At 43.2% G+C, this 17,963-nt stretch overlaps 1 protein-coding gene across 2 annotated transcripts in view; it reads left to right on the top strand.

Annotated features, from left to right (window-relative positions):
* AGBL4 (ATP/GTP binding protein like 4) overlaps positions 1 to 17,371 on the top strand; it is a 545,910-nt gene extending 528,539 nt beyond the window's left edge. The window contains exon 9 of one of the 2 annotated variants that reach the window (XM_032247529.1): positions 17,209 to 17,371. In XM_032247529.1, the coding sequence (XP_032103420.1) occupies positions 17,209 to 17,248 (40 nt within the window). In that variant the 3' untranslated portion in view covers positions 17,249 to 17,371. Of the gene's footprint in view, positions 1 to 6,271; positions 7,709 to 17,208 lie in introns of those variants that run through there. The other variant, XM_032247527.1, reaches the window with a different exon arrangement.
* Positions 17,372 to 17,963: the final 592 nt, after the last annotated feature.

Raw genomic sequence — 17,963 nt, 5'->3', positions numbered from 1 at the left:
TCTCAGCAAACTGACACAAGAGCAGAAAATCAAACACTGCATGTTCTAACTCATAGGCAGGTGTTGAACAATAAGAACACATGGACACAGGGAGGGGAGCACTACACACTGGGGTCTGTTGTGGGAAAATAGGGGAGGGACGGTGGGGGGTGGGGAGCTGGGGAGAGATAGCATGGGGAGAAATGCCAGATATAGGTGATGGGGAGGAAGGCAGCAAATCACACTGCCATGTGTGTACCTATGCAATAATCTTGCATGTTCTTCACATGTACCCCAAAACCTAAAATGCAATAAAAAATTTAAAAAAAAATTTTTTTTAAAAAGAATAAATGGTGTTGGGAAAACTGCCTAGCAATGTGCAGAAAGCAGAAACTAGACCCCTACCTGTCACCTTACACTAAAATTAATTCCAGATGGATCAAATATTTAAACATAAAACCTAACACCATAAAAACACTAGAAGAAAATGTAGGCAAAACCATCCAGGACATAGGCATAGGCAAGGACTTCATGACTAAAATACCAAAAGCAATGGCAATAAAAGCCAAGATAGACAAATGGGATCTAATTAAACTCCAGAGCTTCTGTACCTCAAAAGAAACCATCATTAGAGTAAATCGGCAACCAAAAAAATGGAAAAAATTTTTGCAATCTACCCATCTGACAAAGAGCTAATATCTAAAATCTATAAAGAACTAAAACAGATATACAAGAAAAAGACAACCCCATTCAAAAGTAGGCAAAGGATATGAACAGACACTTTTCAAAAGAAGACATATATGAGGCCAACAAACATATGACAAAATGTTCATCATCACTGGTCATTAGAGAAATGCAAATCAAAACCACACTGAGATATCATCTCATGCCAGTTAGAATGGCGATCATTAAAAAATCTGGAGACAACAGATGCTGGAGAGGATGTGGAGAAATAGGAACACTCTTACACAGTTTGTGGGAGTATAAATTAGTCCAACCATTGTGGAAGACAGTGTGGCAACTTCTCAAGAATCTAGAAATAGAAATCCCGTTTGACCCAGCAATCTCATTACTGGGTATATACCCAAAGAACTATAAATCGTTCTACTATAAAGCCACATGCACATGTATGTTCATTGCAGTCCTGTGTACAATAGCAAAGACCTGGAACCAACCCAAATGCCCATCAATGATAGACTGGACAAAGAAAATGTGGTACATATACAGCATGGAATACTATGCAGCCATAAAAAATGATGAGTTCGTGTCCTTTGTAGGGACTTGGATGAATCTGGACACCATCATTCTCAGCAAACTGACACAAGAACAGAAAGCCAAACACCGTATGTTCTCACTCATAGGTGGGTGTTAAACAACGAGCACACGTGGACTCAGGGAGAGGAGCAGCACACACTGGGGGCAGTTGTGGGGGGATAGGGGAGAGACAGCAGGGGGTGGGGAGGGAGGGGTGGTTTGGGAGGGATATCATGGGGAGAAACGCCAGACATAGTATGCACCTGAAGTAAAATAAATAAATTAAAAAATAAAAAGTTCGTAAACATTTAAGCCGGGCACAGTGGCTCACGCCTGTAATCCTGGAACTTTGGGAGGCTGAGACGGGTGGATATGAGGTCAGGAATTCAAGACCAGTTGACCAGCATAGTGAAACTCCATCTCTACTAAAAATACAAAAATTATTCAGGTGTGGTGGCATATGCCTGTAATCCCAGCTACTCGGGTGGTTGAGGCAGGAGAATCGCTTGAACCCAGGAGAAAGAGGTTACAGAGAGCCGAGATCACACCCTGCACTCCAGCCTGGGCAACAGAGTGAGACTCCATCTCAAAAATAAGTAAATAAATACATTAAAAAATAAAGTTCTTAAACAATTAAATCTTTATAAAACTCAAAATAAGTATTAGAATCTTACTTACAAGTTAATTTGGGGATTGCCTATTTCAGGTCCTCTGCCTAAATAAAATTATCTTGATCCCTAATCATTTTTTTTCTTGCATGTTACATTGTCATATATCAACAATATGGTGCTGGCACTCAGAGAGACCTTAGTGATCCTCTAGTCTCTCTTCACAATACAGATGAGGACATGGGGACACAGGGAGCATAAGGAGCTGGTCAGAGTCATGTGGTCAGAGCCGAGACTGGAGCACAGGCCCTCACCCTGCAGTGCAGTGTGTTCAGTGTCCACCAGTGATGAGCTCCTGGAGATGGGGAAGGATGGAACCGTGACACAGATCTAAAGGATACAGGGGAGATCTCAGGGCCCTGGTGTTAACTGTTCATGGTACTTCCTTGCCTTCAGCTGTGGAGCCCTTTTCAGAAAAGATCTAGAGAGCTCCTTCCTCATGAGTTCAGAGTTTTGAGGACTTGCGCTAAATGCACCCACCCTTAAATTAAGAAAAAAAATAATAACTTCCTCCTTATGCACACACCTCTGCCTCATCAAACTATGAGTACCACTTAGCTCTAGATTGGCCAGTAATCCTTAAACATAAATTCCCAGGAGGATACAAGACTCTGAGCTCTAATTTGGGATTGAAATATTTCCCTGTTTTGTATTATTTTCCACCCAAGCATCAAACAGCTTAAGTGAAAGAGCAGTTCTGGTTTTAAAGGAAAATTACATGTTTTGACTTAGAATTAATCTTTGTTTTCTCCCATCTCCGTGGATAATTACAGTATGTCACTTTCTGCTCACATGCTGGTGGAAGCCTGCCAGCATCATTGGATACTGGGCCACCCTTAAGATAGGGTCCCTCAGCAGGGGCAGCATCTGGGCACAAGAGCTCAGGCTCAGGGTCATGGCATTGATGACCAAAGCTGAGGCCCCGTATTTTGTTTAGTGCAATGGTGGCACAGCTCAAGCCCAAAATGCCCCAGCAGAGGGGATGAAATCAGACGGGAAGAAGGAACAGGCCAGGTGTGCTTCTGCAGGTAGACGGAGCATGAGTGTGGCCTCTGAGCAAGAGGTAGGCTCAGGCTCAGCCACAGGCTGGGAGGGCTGGCTCCGTGGTGATGTGTGTATGTGTGTGTAAGGGGGCCTATCAGCTCCACAACACACTGGAGCCCACCACAGGGCAGGCCTTGTGCCAACTGCTGGAGGATTATAAATAGCCCCTGCCCATTGTGAGCTCAGATTTATGGAGGATAAAGGCAAGTACATATGCAAAGATAACAAACAATACTTAGTGTATGAGTATTCAACTATGTATCAGATTATGCCTTCTCTCAAAAACATTCCATGGCTCCCCATTATCTTCAGGGTAATGGTTCAACTTTTCTTGCTGTTCAAGACCTTGGCCTACATTTTAAACTTCATTTACTGCACTCTACCACCCTTGCACCCCTGTGAGCACTCTGTCCATCCCACCTGATTTCTTTACCTCACGCCCTTTGCTTCAGCCCGAACAAGTTAACTGTTTTCTTGCCTCCCTGTCTTTGTACATCCTTTTCCCTCTTACTGGAATGAACTCCCTTTCTGCTTGTAGACAGTGAGCTACCAATTATCATTCAAAACTTGTCCAAATATCACACCCTGTTTCCTTGTCCCTGTTCTCCACCTGAGACAGAGCTGCTTCCTCTCTACTGAGCTCCTGTGTTTTGTACATAGCTCTAGCATGGTATGTCCTATGGTGTACTTACTGTCATGGCTTCCATGCATGTCCAGCTTCTCTGCTAGCTTCAGTGTCCTTAGTCTTACTTACTTCTGTGTCCGTAGTGCATGGTGCAGGGCCTGGCGTAGATTAAATTCTAAACAATCCCTGAGTGTTACGGAGCTATAAAATGCTAGAACTGAAAAAGCCCCACACAATTAGCTACTTCAACTCCTTCACACTAAAGAAAAGAAAAATGGGACCCAGGCAGAAATTCCTCTCCTACTGAATCTGGGAAGCATTTGGTAGCTGGCAGGTGTGTCCCATGTAAGCTTCAGGGAGGAAGTTGAAGTTGGTTTTAACAGACATATGGAATTTTGACTGATGAAACAGAAAGGGGAGATAGGGTACTCCATGTTGGGGAATAGAGTAGAAAATGGCCAGACGCAGGACCTAACAAGGCACATTCCACGGCAATGACAAGGCCAGAATGTTTAGAGTAAATGAGGCAGTAAAGACAAGACTGAAAGTTCATTTCTAGTCATCAGATACTCCTCAAGCACCTCCTCCACACCAGACCTGCACTTGGCTCAGGAATTATAGAGAAAAAGCAAACACCAAATGTATAATCTCATGAAAAAAAGAGATGAGCAAATAACCACCTAGAAAATGGTGGGCTAAGGAGTGATGAGATGTACAAGGTGCTACAAAAGCCTCCTGGGGGAGGCTTATTTTCTGGAAATTTGTCTTCCCAAAGGAGATGAGGCTAGAGAGATAGGGAAGGGAACAGCCTCTGCAGAGCCCTAAAGGTATTAGACGCTTTGCCTTGCAGTAGCTCCTTGCTCTCTCTGTGTCCCCATCTTTGGTTGAAGGCTTTTTGCCTCCCTAGCTCAGCCTCCGTAAGCTCTTCTGCACATTCACAGTCCTCTCTAGCCTCTGCGCAACGTATCCCCTTGCCACCATCCACCCATGGCTGCCCCACCTATGACCAAACCTCGGCTTGCCTCTTCTATGCCCCAATAAAAACATACTTATGTCCTATGCTCCATTCGGGTGTTAAGAACAACATCCTTCAATGACAGATGAATAGCACCTCGTAATTTACAAAGCTCGTCCTCAACCTCCATTTACCAGAGCCTACGAGGCAGGCAGGACATGAATTTTTCTCCTATTTTAGAAATAAAGAAATGGAGGTCCAGAGAAGGTAAGGAACTGCTTCGGGATCACATTGCCCATAAGTAACATTCCAGGCATGTGCTCCAGGGTGTTAATGGGTACTGATGTCTAGCTGTATCTCACTTATGCTGGACAGTCTTATCATGTTAGCAAGGCTCTTCAATGAATGTGGATTTTCAGGTAGTGAGGCTTCCTGGCTGAGGGGGGCAGTTAGGGCAAAGTGTCCCTTTATATGGTGTCACCTACTCTGTCTTTACCTTATTCGTGACTCGTCAACAATGAAGAAAAATGGGTGTGCCAAGGTCAGAGCTTGATGGGTTACAAAAGCCACTTCTTCAATCCAAATTCAAACTTAGCTCGAGATTCTCATATTTATGATACTCACCACTTCCTGACACAGATTATAGTTATTGTTTTGTGTAGTTACTGTGTGCCGTTATCTCTTCTCCTAAGCTATAAGCAACTTGAAGACAGCAACAACATCTGCTCATCATCTTTGTCACCTTTAGTGTCTGTAGGACCATACCTACCACTTAGCACAATACCTCATAAATTACAGTAGGGAAAAGAAGACACTAGGTGTGTTTAATTATAGTATCTCACTTAACCTCACAACAGCACTACAACATTGGAATATATATTTCCATTTTACAAATGAAGCTCAGAGAAGTTAAATAACTTGCCTGAGGTCATATCTCTCATACATAATCAACTTGGGAATTCAGTTCAGTTCTTTCTGGCTCTAAAGCCGACTCTTTCCACTGCAAATAAATCTTAGTCCAGTGACTGAATGTCACTCCAATTTATTAGTCAAAAACGTAACAATCAAACAAGACCCTGTATAAAGGGAAATGCAAAAATGAATTAAACTTCATCCTTGCTCACAGGTAGCTCGTAATCTAGTATAGGAACAAAACAGATAAATGGACAATTACTCAACAGTGGTTTTAAGAGTGCTGCATTGCGTGCTGTGTGCTGGGACACAGAGAGGAACAATACACAACTCTGCTCTCCAAGACCCCCCAAGCTTGTTGGAGAGACAGACATTATGAAATGCCATCATTTGGTTATGCTGCGGACTACAAAACAGACTATGAAGCTCATTATGTTTATGAAGAGAATGAGGTCCTAGGCCCTCCCAGCCTATAGCTCTTCTGTGTGTGCATTCCCATCCCACTGTGGAATGGGTTGAATGAGTTGCAATCAGGGTGGAAAGGTAGAAGGGTTGGAGCTGTAGGATAGTTAAGTTTTCTCCAGAACTACAGTAATACAGTGTATCCATCCATCCATCCATGTGTCCATCCATCCATCCATCAACAGTATTCATGGAGCCACAGAGCCTGCTTTGAACCAGCCAGTGTGCCGGGTTCTGAGGATACAGAGAAGACTAGGCTGCTGTTCCTGGGAGGTTACAGTCCAGTGGGGAAGATAGACATGCACACAAATGATTTCATCACAGTGTGTATATGTGCTGTCTTCTCTCTCTCTGTTATCTCCCCCTCTGCAGGAAAGAAAAATCCCCTTCTTACAAGCACCCACTCCTGCGGGGCCCGGCCAGCAACTACCCCAACAGCAAAGGGGACAAGAAGAACTCAGTGAACCACAAAGACCCTTCAACCCCTTTTTAAAGACACAGAGTCCTGGGAGGTCTTATGGGGACAGGAGCATGCATTTTCTGCTGGGGAATGAGATTAATCACTCTTCTCTAGCTTCTAAGACAGGGATTTGTGGATTAATGCATAGACTCTTGAAAGGGAAGGGATACAATAAGAAATTTCATCATTGGTTTTCCCTTTTTTCAATGGAAAATCAATTGTAAGCCTTCAGCTCAAAGCTCAGGAACAAAATAGGAGATTGGAACCAGGTGAGCACAGATGCTATTTTCTACAACATAGAGATCTTCCAAAATGAGGAACACCTACACATCCCTTTTAAGAGATCTGACATATATCCGGTCAGTTCTTTCAAAGCCATTTTATTGTTTTAAAGTTTTATAGTTACTGCAGGTGGTTACCTTTTAAATAGGCTTGGTTGCTTGGTTGTTTACAGTTTCAGAAATGCAGTGTTTGTATTTTCTGATCCCAAACTACAGCAACAACACATGCAAGTGAAAGGCAAATATATCCTAGGAAACAATGGGACAGAATTTTTGAAATCACGGTGGACTTAAGTATATGGTCACTGCATCTAAACTGCATGCTTTCGGATTCCCTCAGACTCTAGCATGCAAATTTAGAAAACTGTTCCTAGAACTATTTCCCAATTTCCTGGGTAGTTTAATTAAAATTTTAGCTCCAAAGATGAAAAACACTGGTCACTCATTTTAAAAGGTTTATTATGGTTAAGTTCTCCAGATCCCAGGTGACAGGGATTAAGCCTGGCCCCTGAAGATGTGGGCATTGCTAATCTGCAATGAGGAAAGGGTGATTGCCAGGCAAGGAAGATGCAAAAGACAGAAGGATGCACCCTGGGGCAGGTAGAAATGATAAAATAAAACAGTAGTAGAAATTCCCAAAATATGGCACACACTAAATATTCTGCATTTTTGTGAAAAGTAAAGTGCCTTTGTATGATGAATGGGTCCAGGGGAGTCTGCTCCCTTCCTGTCTGTGGAAGCAGCAAGCTTAGTCACCATGACAGCCTGCTAATTAAAATGACCTCCCGAAAATGAGGATTAGGAGACAGGGAGGGGCAGGGAGGCTCCAGGGAGAAAAAGCCCTTAGCACAAAGCTCCACTTAAGCATCTTGTGTGTTGGTTTGGGTTGGAGATTATTGAAGTTTGCTACAAAAATCAAAAACAAAACTTGTTATCCTTTGCATGTTAGTTTTCAGAAATGACAGCAAAGAGCCATATGTTGATTGGCTAAAAATGTCATGTTGTATATATAGCTTCTCCCCTGGGTTCGTTTTGCCCAGAGGAACACAAATAAAGTGTTTTGTGCAACTCTTCTGTTCCTCTGAGCATTCTTGGCACCTTTTCCTTTAGGTCTCCCACTGCTCAAGAACCAACAGGCAAACCCAAAAATTGGTGTAAGCTGACTTTGAGGTCAGGGACTCTGTTATCAAAATAAAGGAGAACAGTCAAGTTTTGAATTTCCAGCAGTTCCTGTGTCAGAGTCCTAGGGAGTTTAATTGACTGCAAGCAGCTTGGCATGCACCAAGAGTGTGTCAGCCTTTTGGAAATGATAGCATCATTTTAGATAGCATGACAAGGGGAAGATTGCATAAAATGAGAGAGACGATAATCTGGATCTATGTTTCCTTGGCCAGGTCACTTCCATAATGTGATTGTATACTGGCCCATATGTTTAGAACTACACTGATTAGTTGGATCATAGATGACACAAACAGCAGGTATGATAATGATTTAAGAGCAAAAACTCAGAGCTGGGCAACTTTGGGTTCTAATTCTGCATTCGGCCCCTACTTCTATTTATTTAAAACTGTGTGATCTTAGGCAAGTTTTAAAGAAACTTGGTGTGGAAAATGTCAGCAAAAGTTGTTATGTGCTCACTAAATGGTAACTGTGATCATTTGGAATGTGACTAGGACAGTGAGGTGTCTGCAAATCATTCCCCATTAAAAAGGAATGAGGAGACTGGAGAAGTTTATTTTTTTCAATAAAAAATAAGAAAGGCCAGGCGCGGTGGCTCACACCTGTAATCCCAGCACTTTGGGAGGCCGAGGTGAGCAGATCTTGAGGTCAAGAGATTGAGACCATCTGGCCAACATGGTAAAACCATCACTACTAAAAACACAAAAGTTAGCTGGGCATTGTGGCATGCACCTGTAGTTCCAACTACTCGGGAGGCTGAGGCAGGAGAATTGCTTGAACCTGGGATGTGGAGGCTGCAGTGAGCCAATATTGTGCTACTGCACTCCAGCCTGGGCATCAGAGTGAAACTCTGCCTCAAAAATAAATTAATTAATAAATAAATAAGAGGGAGTGGGACTAGAAAAGAAAGATCACAGTCTCCAAAAAGTTAAAGGGATATTATTGGACAAAAGAAGCAAACATGTTCCGTGTTGCCCAGAGGTAATAACCAAATCCTGGGAGTGAGTGTCAGTAAGACAGATTTCTGCACAGGATCAGGAAAACTTTCTAGTGAATAGAGTTGCCAGTTACTGGATAGGTTCCTTTGGAAGACCATGAACTCCCCATCACCACAGGTGTGTGAAAGAAGAGTCTGAATGAACATCTGTCTGGGAAGAAATAGAGGCAACTTATTCTCCAGGGAGATACCGGGTTAGAAGCTGGATGCTCTGAAGCATCACCTCATGTCATTTCTCTGGACTGAAATGACATGTGACAGGATGTTACATTTCTGGATGTCAGAAAATGGACGGTACAGTACATTATTTAATGCTAGACACAGTGATATTGACTGTTTCTGAATTACAGCATATGGACTCTGATGAAATTTCCCATTCCTTGAGAGAGAGGAAAGAAAAAGCTGGCTATAAGGCAACCTGTAGGGTGTGTTTGCAGGAGGACCGTCTGCTTTTCCACATTGGCAGAGCACAAAAAAGGGCTGGGCAAGAGACCAAGGGTTGTCAGCATCCTTCTGTGTGGTCTTGGCCTGCTGAGCTTCTCCTTAGCTTTTTTGGGCAAGGTTATACCTATGACCTCAAGCTAGAGGGGAAAGGTTTTCAGCACTGAGATGGAGGACAGCACCAAGAGGCGTACAACCAGCCAGAAGCTACTGGGCCAGCTGTCTCCAGCAGGGGGCACGCCAGCCTATCTTCTTGTCTAGCCAAGTCTGTCCCAGATTAGAGGCACAGGTGGGTGGAGCTGGCCACCAAATCAATGTTCTGTACATTTCTGAGAAGGAAACAGACAACTATGCAAAAAGCAGAGGTGGAAAGGAGAGGGATCATGCCAGGTCTCTACCTGGCTCTTACACAACTCTCTTTAACGATGCAGTGCTAGTTTTGGTCTATATCAGTTCAGAGGTGCACAGACAGGACTAAAAGTCTGTTTACTCTCAAAGCTACAGCAGACAAACTGGTGGTTACCCAGATTCTTCGTTGCTAAGCCCGCAGCAGAGGAGGCTGGTGATGATGTTGTTTGCTTTGCTGCAGCAGCAGTAGGCCTTTAGCCAGAAGTTTTTCTGTTGCCTTTTAAATGGGGTTGGGGCAGTAAGCACCGAAATAACTAGTATCCTTTCACTGTAACTCAACTGAAATACCTGAGACCTGCCTTAGAGAACCCAACCCATTTTTCTACATAGTTAGATCAGAGCCAACTGTGGAAGTGTGGGCTGATTAACACTTGTGCATCAATTCATACATCCAAATGTTTATCGAACATATACGGTGTATCAGGTGCTGTGCTAGATGCCTTTGTATCTATTGCCTTATTCAATGTTTCCAACAGTCACAAAGGTAAGTATCATTTTCTACACTTCCAAGATGAGAAAAAATGAGAATCCTAAAGGTAAAAACCTTTTTTTTTTTTTTTACAGTCATGTGGCCAGTGAGAACCCAGATTCAAACACTGCTCCCCTTACACTACTCTGGGCTGGGCCTTCTGCATTTGTCTCCAGGTAAAATCAGGTCAAACTAAGAAACAGGTTAAAGCAGAATAACAAGTAAACAATGGCATCATTTAGAGGTAGCAGGGGATAGGCAGAGGGGAAGGAAACATGTTAAGGTCACAGGCTGAGGAAAATGTGTAATGATTTCAGAACTTTTTGGCACTTGCTGCTGAAGCCCTGCCTTCTTCCTATCTCTCATTCCCACACACCTGCCTGACTTTCTTCTAGCCACTCCAGAGCCCTCCAGAAAGTGGAGTTTAGGCAAGGGGCCCATTTATCATTTGACATACAGAGGCTTCTACATCATCCAGGGCCCCTGCAATCTCGGCAAGGCTGTCATTTGCCTGGCCCGTCTTGATACTCTCTGGGTTACTGGCCCCAAGGAGATAATCTAGCTCCAGTTCCCTATCACTTCCTCCTTCTGAGGTATGTGAACTAAGCTACTATGTCCCTCATTTCTTGTTCAGAATTCTTCCTCTAAGTTCCTGCCTTCTGAGCACTAGAGAAGTCCTTTACCTTGTGGCTGAGCTCAGCCTGTGGGGCATCAGGGCCAGAATGAAGAGGGGAGACATGACATAATAGGAACAGCCTGAGTTTAAAGTCAGGCCAACCTAAGTGTGAATCCCAGCTCTTCTGTTAAGCTACGTGGCTTTGGGCAAATAATATAATCTGTTTAAGTCTCAGGATCATCATCGGTAAAATGGACTGATTAATATCTGCTTCCTATATTTATGGTGAGAATTGAATATAATAACATCTATAAAATACCTGGAACAGAGTAAAACTCTTTTCTCAAACCACCCTCACCCCTGCTCTGCCTCTCATCTGCTTGGTAGAGTTGGAAATCCCTTCTCTAGGGCCAAAGCTTTTCTTATCCCCAGATGAAGTACAGACAGAAGTACAAATGCTTCTTGAGTAGAGGACGAGAGAGAAGTGTCCAGAAGAAAGGCAGTCACACTGAGGGATAAGTGTCAAGCCAGGGACCTAGGTTTTATTCATCTCTATAGCCTTAGGACTTAACACAGATTATGTAGCAGAGTCTGTGCTCACTGAGTATGGAATGGATAAATTGTGGGGATGGTGAGAGTGGGGTCACCCAAAAACCCTGAACCCTTGAGGGAGGGGAAAGAGGCTTTGGAAGTTGAGACTGAACAAATGGAAAGACAGTGTTGAACACAGTATTCACCCAACCTCATGTGAGGCTGAACTGACAAGACTAAAAAGAGAAGGGGAAATAGATTCTACCAGATACCATATTTTGTTAAAATAATAACAAACAAATCTTAACAGGACATACACAAAGAAAGCTCTTTTTATGTTATTTTTGATTGGCATGCACATCTCTGGGATCATCTTTATGAAGTAATCCAACAGATCTGCTTTGCCAGCTGAAACACCAAATTCAGGTGGTGTGCCGGTCAGGGCTCGTTTTCTCTACTTTGCCAATGAAGAAATTCAGATTAGTGTGATTAAGTCCCATGCCCATGGTCCTCAGCCAGTAAGTAACTAGGACAGGATGTAGACCCTGGATAAAAACACAACTCTACCACACCACTCTGTCTCTCAGTTCAGCCCCAAACCTCAACACTAAGACTGATCAAGTCAGAAAGTCATCCCTATGATGTCTATGAGAACTCCTTAATGCTTAAAATTTGCTTATTCCCCCAAAGACTTGAGATCTGTTCTTAGCTGACCCATGTCAATCTTAAGTCCAAATCTCCTTCTCTCCCTGACATCAGCTGTCTTGGTTAATATTCTCTTTTTCCATCTAGTTGCTCAGGTTGGAAACCCTGCCTTTGTCTTAACACCTTTATGTCTTTCTCCCCACACTGCTGACCAACCACCAAGTCCCATTGCTTCTGCCTCTGTGGTGTGTCTGCCTTCAAGTAGTAGTAGGGAGTGACTCTGGAGTCAGACAGACTTGAATTTTAATTTTGGCTCCATCACTTGCTAATAATTTTATGAATCATTTAGAACAGTTTACTTGCCCCATCTTTAAAATGGGACGATAATGCCTATTGGTGGGATTGTTGTGCATTTCCCTTCCTCTATCCTTTCCATGCTTTCCCTCCTAGCCCCTCCCAGCATTGTCTCCTACCTGGATTGCTGGAATGGCCTCCTTGTCTCCAGATGCTCTCCTGTCAACTCCTTCTCTGCTTGAAAGCTTCCAGGATCTTTATAAAACATGATGCCATGTTTATGGTACTTCTTTCAAATTAACTGTCCAAGCCAGAAGCCTGGATATCATCCCACTTTTATGTCTTTCACACCCCATTTCTGTTCAATTGCCAAATCCCACTGGTTATGCCTGCTTGTTCTCTCTCACTTCCATCCAACATCTCAAGACTTAGCTCATATGTCCCAGCTTCATGACATCCTCCCCAGGCTCAGCAGTTGTCACTAATTGTTTTCTTTTCTTGGTTACCCTAACATTTTGCTTATTCATCTGTTTATCAATTATTTCACTCAGGTGATTGTCACCTCCCCCACTATCATTTAATGTCTTTGAGGGCAAAGTTCAGGTTTTATTCATCTTCATACCTCCCATAGAACCTAATTGGTTCCTGACAGATCAGAGGCACTCAGTAACTATAGCAGAATAAAAGAAAGAATGACTGAAATCTCAAATCCAAAATTCTGTCCTGACCTCATCCTGATAACTGAATCCTAATTATAGATTTATCTTCTCAAAGCCTCAACCTCTCTGAGACATTCCACAGCTGACTTCCTGCATGGCTTTCTTTACCTGCAGAAATTAAGCTCCTACTCAGCACGAAAGGCAGCATGGTATGGCAGAATGCTTGAGACTTGGAGTCAGAGGTCCTGGATGAACTTTAAGGCCCCAGTTTCCATGCAGAGATGGAGGAGACAGATTTACTTAATCCTCCAATACTTTCCTAAAGGCTAAATTCTTTTTCAGAGCCCAAGGCAATCAGATCATTTTTTTCTATAACAATTATAACAACAACTGCTGCTGGAGTGGTTATAACTACAACTTCTGCTGTTGCTATTGCTACTACTACAAATATTGCTGCTGTTATCGCTGCTATTACTGCTATGCTGCTACTATTACTGTCCTAATCTACCTCTTCTATTATTCCCATTACTACTACACTATTGCTGCTGCTGCTACTGCTGCTACTACTAGTACTGATGCTATTGCTGGCACTGCTAATCTAATGCTACTACCCCTGCTGCTACCACTACTATTGTGGCCATTGCTGCTACTACTGCTGCTGCTGCTAATTTCCTCCTCCTCCTCCTGCTCCTCCTCCTCCTCCTCCTCCTGCAGCCGCTGACACTATCACTGCTGCTCTGCCCTGAGTGCCTACTTGGCTCTAGGCCCTGCACCGATTGCTTTGTCTTTCTGGATCTCATGCAATCCTCACAACAACCCTATGAAGTAGGCATTAGTCTCCTCATTTCCCTGATAAAGACACAGAAGCTTAGGGAGACTAAGAAATCTGCCCAAAGTGCACAGCTTGTCATAAGTGGAGGAGGCTAGGAGTCATCAGACTCTAATGCTTGTGTTCTTTTAGTTTTTTCCTCCACCTTTTTGTGTATAGTCCTAAGACTGACAGTACAATAAATAGTTAATGCTGGTTATGAAAAGCCTTCACCTCAGGGAGCTCACTGGTTATGCTTGTTCCTGTGCATGACCTCATTTTACCGGATTCCCCTGAGCCTTGCTTTAGGCAGCCTCCTTTGCAGCTGGCTGTCCCTGCACGTCCTCCATGCCTGAGTCTCTTCCTTTGAAACAACTGCTGTGAAGTGATTGTCTTAAAGGCAGCGTTGGTACCACCCTCAGAATTGTAACAACAAGAGAGATGCTTTGCCAGGATATTAGGATGGGGTGGTGCAAAGGACACCCAACTCCTTCTATTAAGCCACCTCTCCCATACTCCTGCATTACAAAGAGGACGCTGTGTCACCAGCTAGAAGGAGTTTTCCCAGTAAATATCCCAAAGTCTTCCTTTTCCTCTAACCCACACCACATTCTGTCCTCAACCCCCAGAAATCAAATTGTCAAGTCAGATGGATTTAAAGATGTAGCCATTAGGAAACCGGGTTCCGCTCCCAACTCTGACACTGCCTGGCTGTATTAGACATTGAGTAAGCAAGTCTCTCGTCTTGGATGGAGTTACCCCAGAGCTTCTGCTGGTTTCAGTTTCTTACTCTTTGATATGGGGACATAATCCTCAACCGACATACTCCTCAACCAAAAATTTAAAAAGAGAATTGTGAGGATCAACTGAGAAGATGAATGGGAAATTACAGTATTTTGAAGAACATTTTCCAATATTTTCTTACGTTCTTCTGAGGCCTCATAAAGGTCCCTACATCATCTATGCTTTTAAACTGAAGTGTCTCGTCACTAATTTATTCAACACAAATAATTAAGCACTGTGTTTGCTAGGCAACTCCCCATTCCTTTCTGCTGCCCTGATTTTTACCTGTTCTTCAAGACCCCTCCTTCAGGAAGTTTTTCATGGTGCACCAGCCCTGAGCTTCTAGGGCACCACTGTCTAAACATTTTCATTTGACACTTAGTAATGGCTTTGGTATTTCACTTTCCAATTCAATTTTACATTGTTCTTGGACTAAGATGTTTATAGAGGGCCAAAAACAGACTTATTCATTTCTGGGGCCCCAGAGCCTCAGCATAAGGCCAGGGAGAGAGGGGCCATTCACTGAGAGTTTGTGTCTGTTGCTGCTGGTGGTAGTGGTAAGAATGAGACTGAGGACGCCTGCTCTGAGCAGAATATTTTTGTGATGCTGACACCCCTCCTTTACTCTCTCCCTCCAGAAGTTCACACATAAAAGCAACCCTGAAACTTCTGAATAAAGTGGAGAAAACCTAGCTTATAGGCCGCCGATATAGGAAGTTGTCAGACTTTAGGCTAATAGTATCCATAAGAAAGAAAAAGAAACAAAGGAGAATGCTGGGGAGAGACTGGGACGGTGAAAGAGAGAAATTGACTATGATGTATTTGCATGTATGTGTGTGTGTACCACCATTCTGTGCACATCTGTGAATAACTTCTTTATATTTGTGTGTGAAAATGCATGAGTTTGTTCAGTTGTGAATGTTCCTACTGAATATTAGAGGACAGATCATTGTCAAGTCTAAGCAGATTTTTTTACATCTACTCATAGTCAGAGGTCCTGGGTTAAGCTGCTGTTTGAAATTGTCTACTTTCTTGACATTTCATCCATATTAATGGATCACCCCTCTGCCCCAGCCTCCCAGGGACTGTGCTCAGCATGATGTCAGGGCCATCTTTCCTCCTTCTCAGTCCCAGTGAAGGCTGATCCTGGCTGATTTCAGCCAAGCCAATCCCTCTGGGGTGAGAGCTCACCAAGAGCCCCTTTTCAGACTCTATCTCCAGGTTATCTTGCGTTTAGGTCTCTTTTCTGTATTTCAGCTTTGTGTTCCTGTTTTCCTCTGTTTTTTTTTTCTTCAGATCAGCCTTGACTAAAGGTTGAAAAAGACTGCTTGTGTGGTGTTATAAAGAAGGGAGAGGCCGTTCTCTTTAATACCCCTAATACCTTTCCAAAGTGCTCCTGGAGCTAAAATTCCATGGTCCCAGAGGGTTTGTTTCTGTTCAATTCAGAAGCACTCACTGAGGGCCTGCTCTAAAATAGGTAGAATACCAGGTGGTGGTCAAAAGTGAAGGGTGCACAGCTGCGAAGCAAATACAGTCATGCATCACCTAACAATGTTTCAGCCAATGATAGACTGCATGAATGACAGTGGTCCCATAAGATTATAATGCTGTATTTTTATTGTACCTTTTCTATATTTAGATATTTTTAGATACACAAATGCAAGCATTGTGTTATAACTGTCTACAGTATTCAGTAGAATAACATGCTGGACAGGTTTGTAGCCTAGGAGCCATAGGTTGTACCATGTAGCCTAGGCGTGTAGTAGACCATACCATTTCGATTTGCATAAGTACATTCTATGATGTTCACATAACGATGAAATCACCTAACAATGCATTTCTAAGAAGGCATCCCTGTCATTAAGCAACGCATGACTGTACTTCATTGCTCTGGCCCAAAGAGCAGCTCCATGGAGCTTGAGACTTTGCCTTTACTGAAAAGCAAATACATGGGGTGGGGACTTTCAAACGTTAAGCCTATTTGTCATACATGCCTTGGTTCATTCTTTTCTAAGTTTAATGTTCTTTCTTTCTTTTATTCATTTATCCTGAGGGAGGCCATGTGGTTTGTTAGAAAGAGTACTAACCCAGACACCTGGATTTAAGCCTAATTCAGCTGCTGTCATTTCCCCTCTTTGAACCTCAACTTCCTCACCCACAGAATGGAATTAAGAATGATTGCTCTTTCTAAATCCCAGCATTATTTTAAGGAATTTCAGGGAAAGAGAATGTAGTGAGGAGAAAAAAACTAGCATTCTCTGAGTTCCTACTAGAGGTAGTACTTTGCATACGTGCATTCTATAGCCGTACAAAAGGAAGCAGGTGGTGACAAGTGAGGACATCAGGAGCAGGAACAGAGGCCTAGAAATGATCCACTAGAAAGAGCCTCAACTGGAAGCAGAGAGATCTGGAATCTAAGCTCAATCTGCTCCTAGCACTTATATAATTTTAGAAAAGTCACTCTCCCTCTCTAAGCCTCGGTTTCCCCAACTATGAAATGGAATCTGTTGAAGTCGGTGATCACTAAGGGCTCCTCCAGCTCTGCCATTTTGGGTCTTTAGGAACACCAACCTCAACCCACTTGCCTACCCTAAAAATGATCTCACACTGACCCTGGAATGCATTTCAGGTTGCTAGACCCTAATGCTTGCAAATGATGACCAGGTAGTGAAGTTTCACACTTACTTCAGCAACGCCAGTGATGATTCCTGCCTTCCAAAGATTCTTTCTATCCTCAGACTTGATGCTGAACCAGAGACCTCTGGAGAGGTGAGATGAGCCGGTGACATCGCGAACCTCGCAGACAGGAGATGCAGTGCTGCAGACCTAATTAACATCACGTGCAGCAGGCACCACGGAGCACACTGGAGCTGCCAAACAGATAAATAAAGCAATGTTTTATCTGAAGTGTTGGTTAACAGTGAGTACTAAATAGACCATGCCTTATTTACTATGCCTTCCCTGCACAGGCCTGCTATGGCTGACCTAGACCTCATGAGACAGCATACCCTGATTTCAAGGCTGTGCCTTATGAGTTGCTTGTCAAGCAGCTGGAGAATTGGGCCCCTGACTGGATGTTGTAATAGACCCATGTAGAGATGTGGGTACAGGATTCTGGACTCTGATGTCTGACAGATCAAACTGAGAGTCCTGCTCTGTCACAATGTGGCCTTGTGCCATCCCTATGAAACTGTTTACTCGATTTTAAAATGAGACTAATTAATGTCTGGGTTACAGGAAGGTTGTGAAGGGTGGATGATGAGAAGATATAAATAAAGACCTTAGCAAATGCAAGTGTCCCATAGAGGGTAGGTATTGCTCCCAGTCACATCCACATTACTCTTATGTTTAGTATGTCTAAGTCAGTCAGACCAACACCCTGGCATATATTATAAATGGATAATGTTGTCCCTCATTATAATTGATTAATAACGTAACAGGGTCTTTATCAACGTCAGGTGGTCAGTTGTCCACCTCCAAGAGTGTCTTTTCT

This window comes from Sapajus apella, unplaced genomic scaffold (assembly GCF_009761245.1).
Source record: "Sapajus apella isolate SASKATOON/1434 unplaced genomic scaffold, GSC_monkey_1.0 scaffold62, whole genome shotgun sequence".
Taxonomy (NCBI): domain Eukaryota; kingdom Metazoa; phylum Chordata; class Mammalia; order Primates; family Cebidae; genus Sapajus; species Sapajus apella.
Note: the sequence above shows the minus strand (reverse complement) of the source record. Positions and strands in the feature narration are given on the sequence as shown.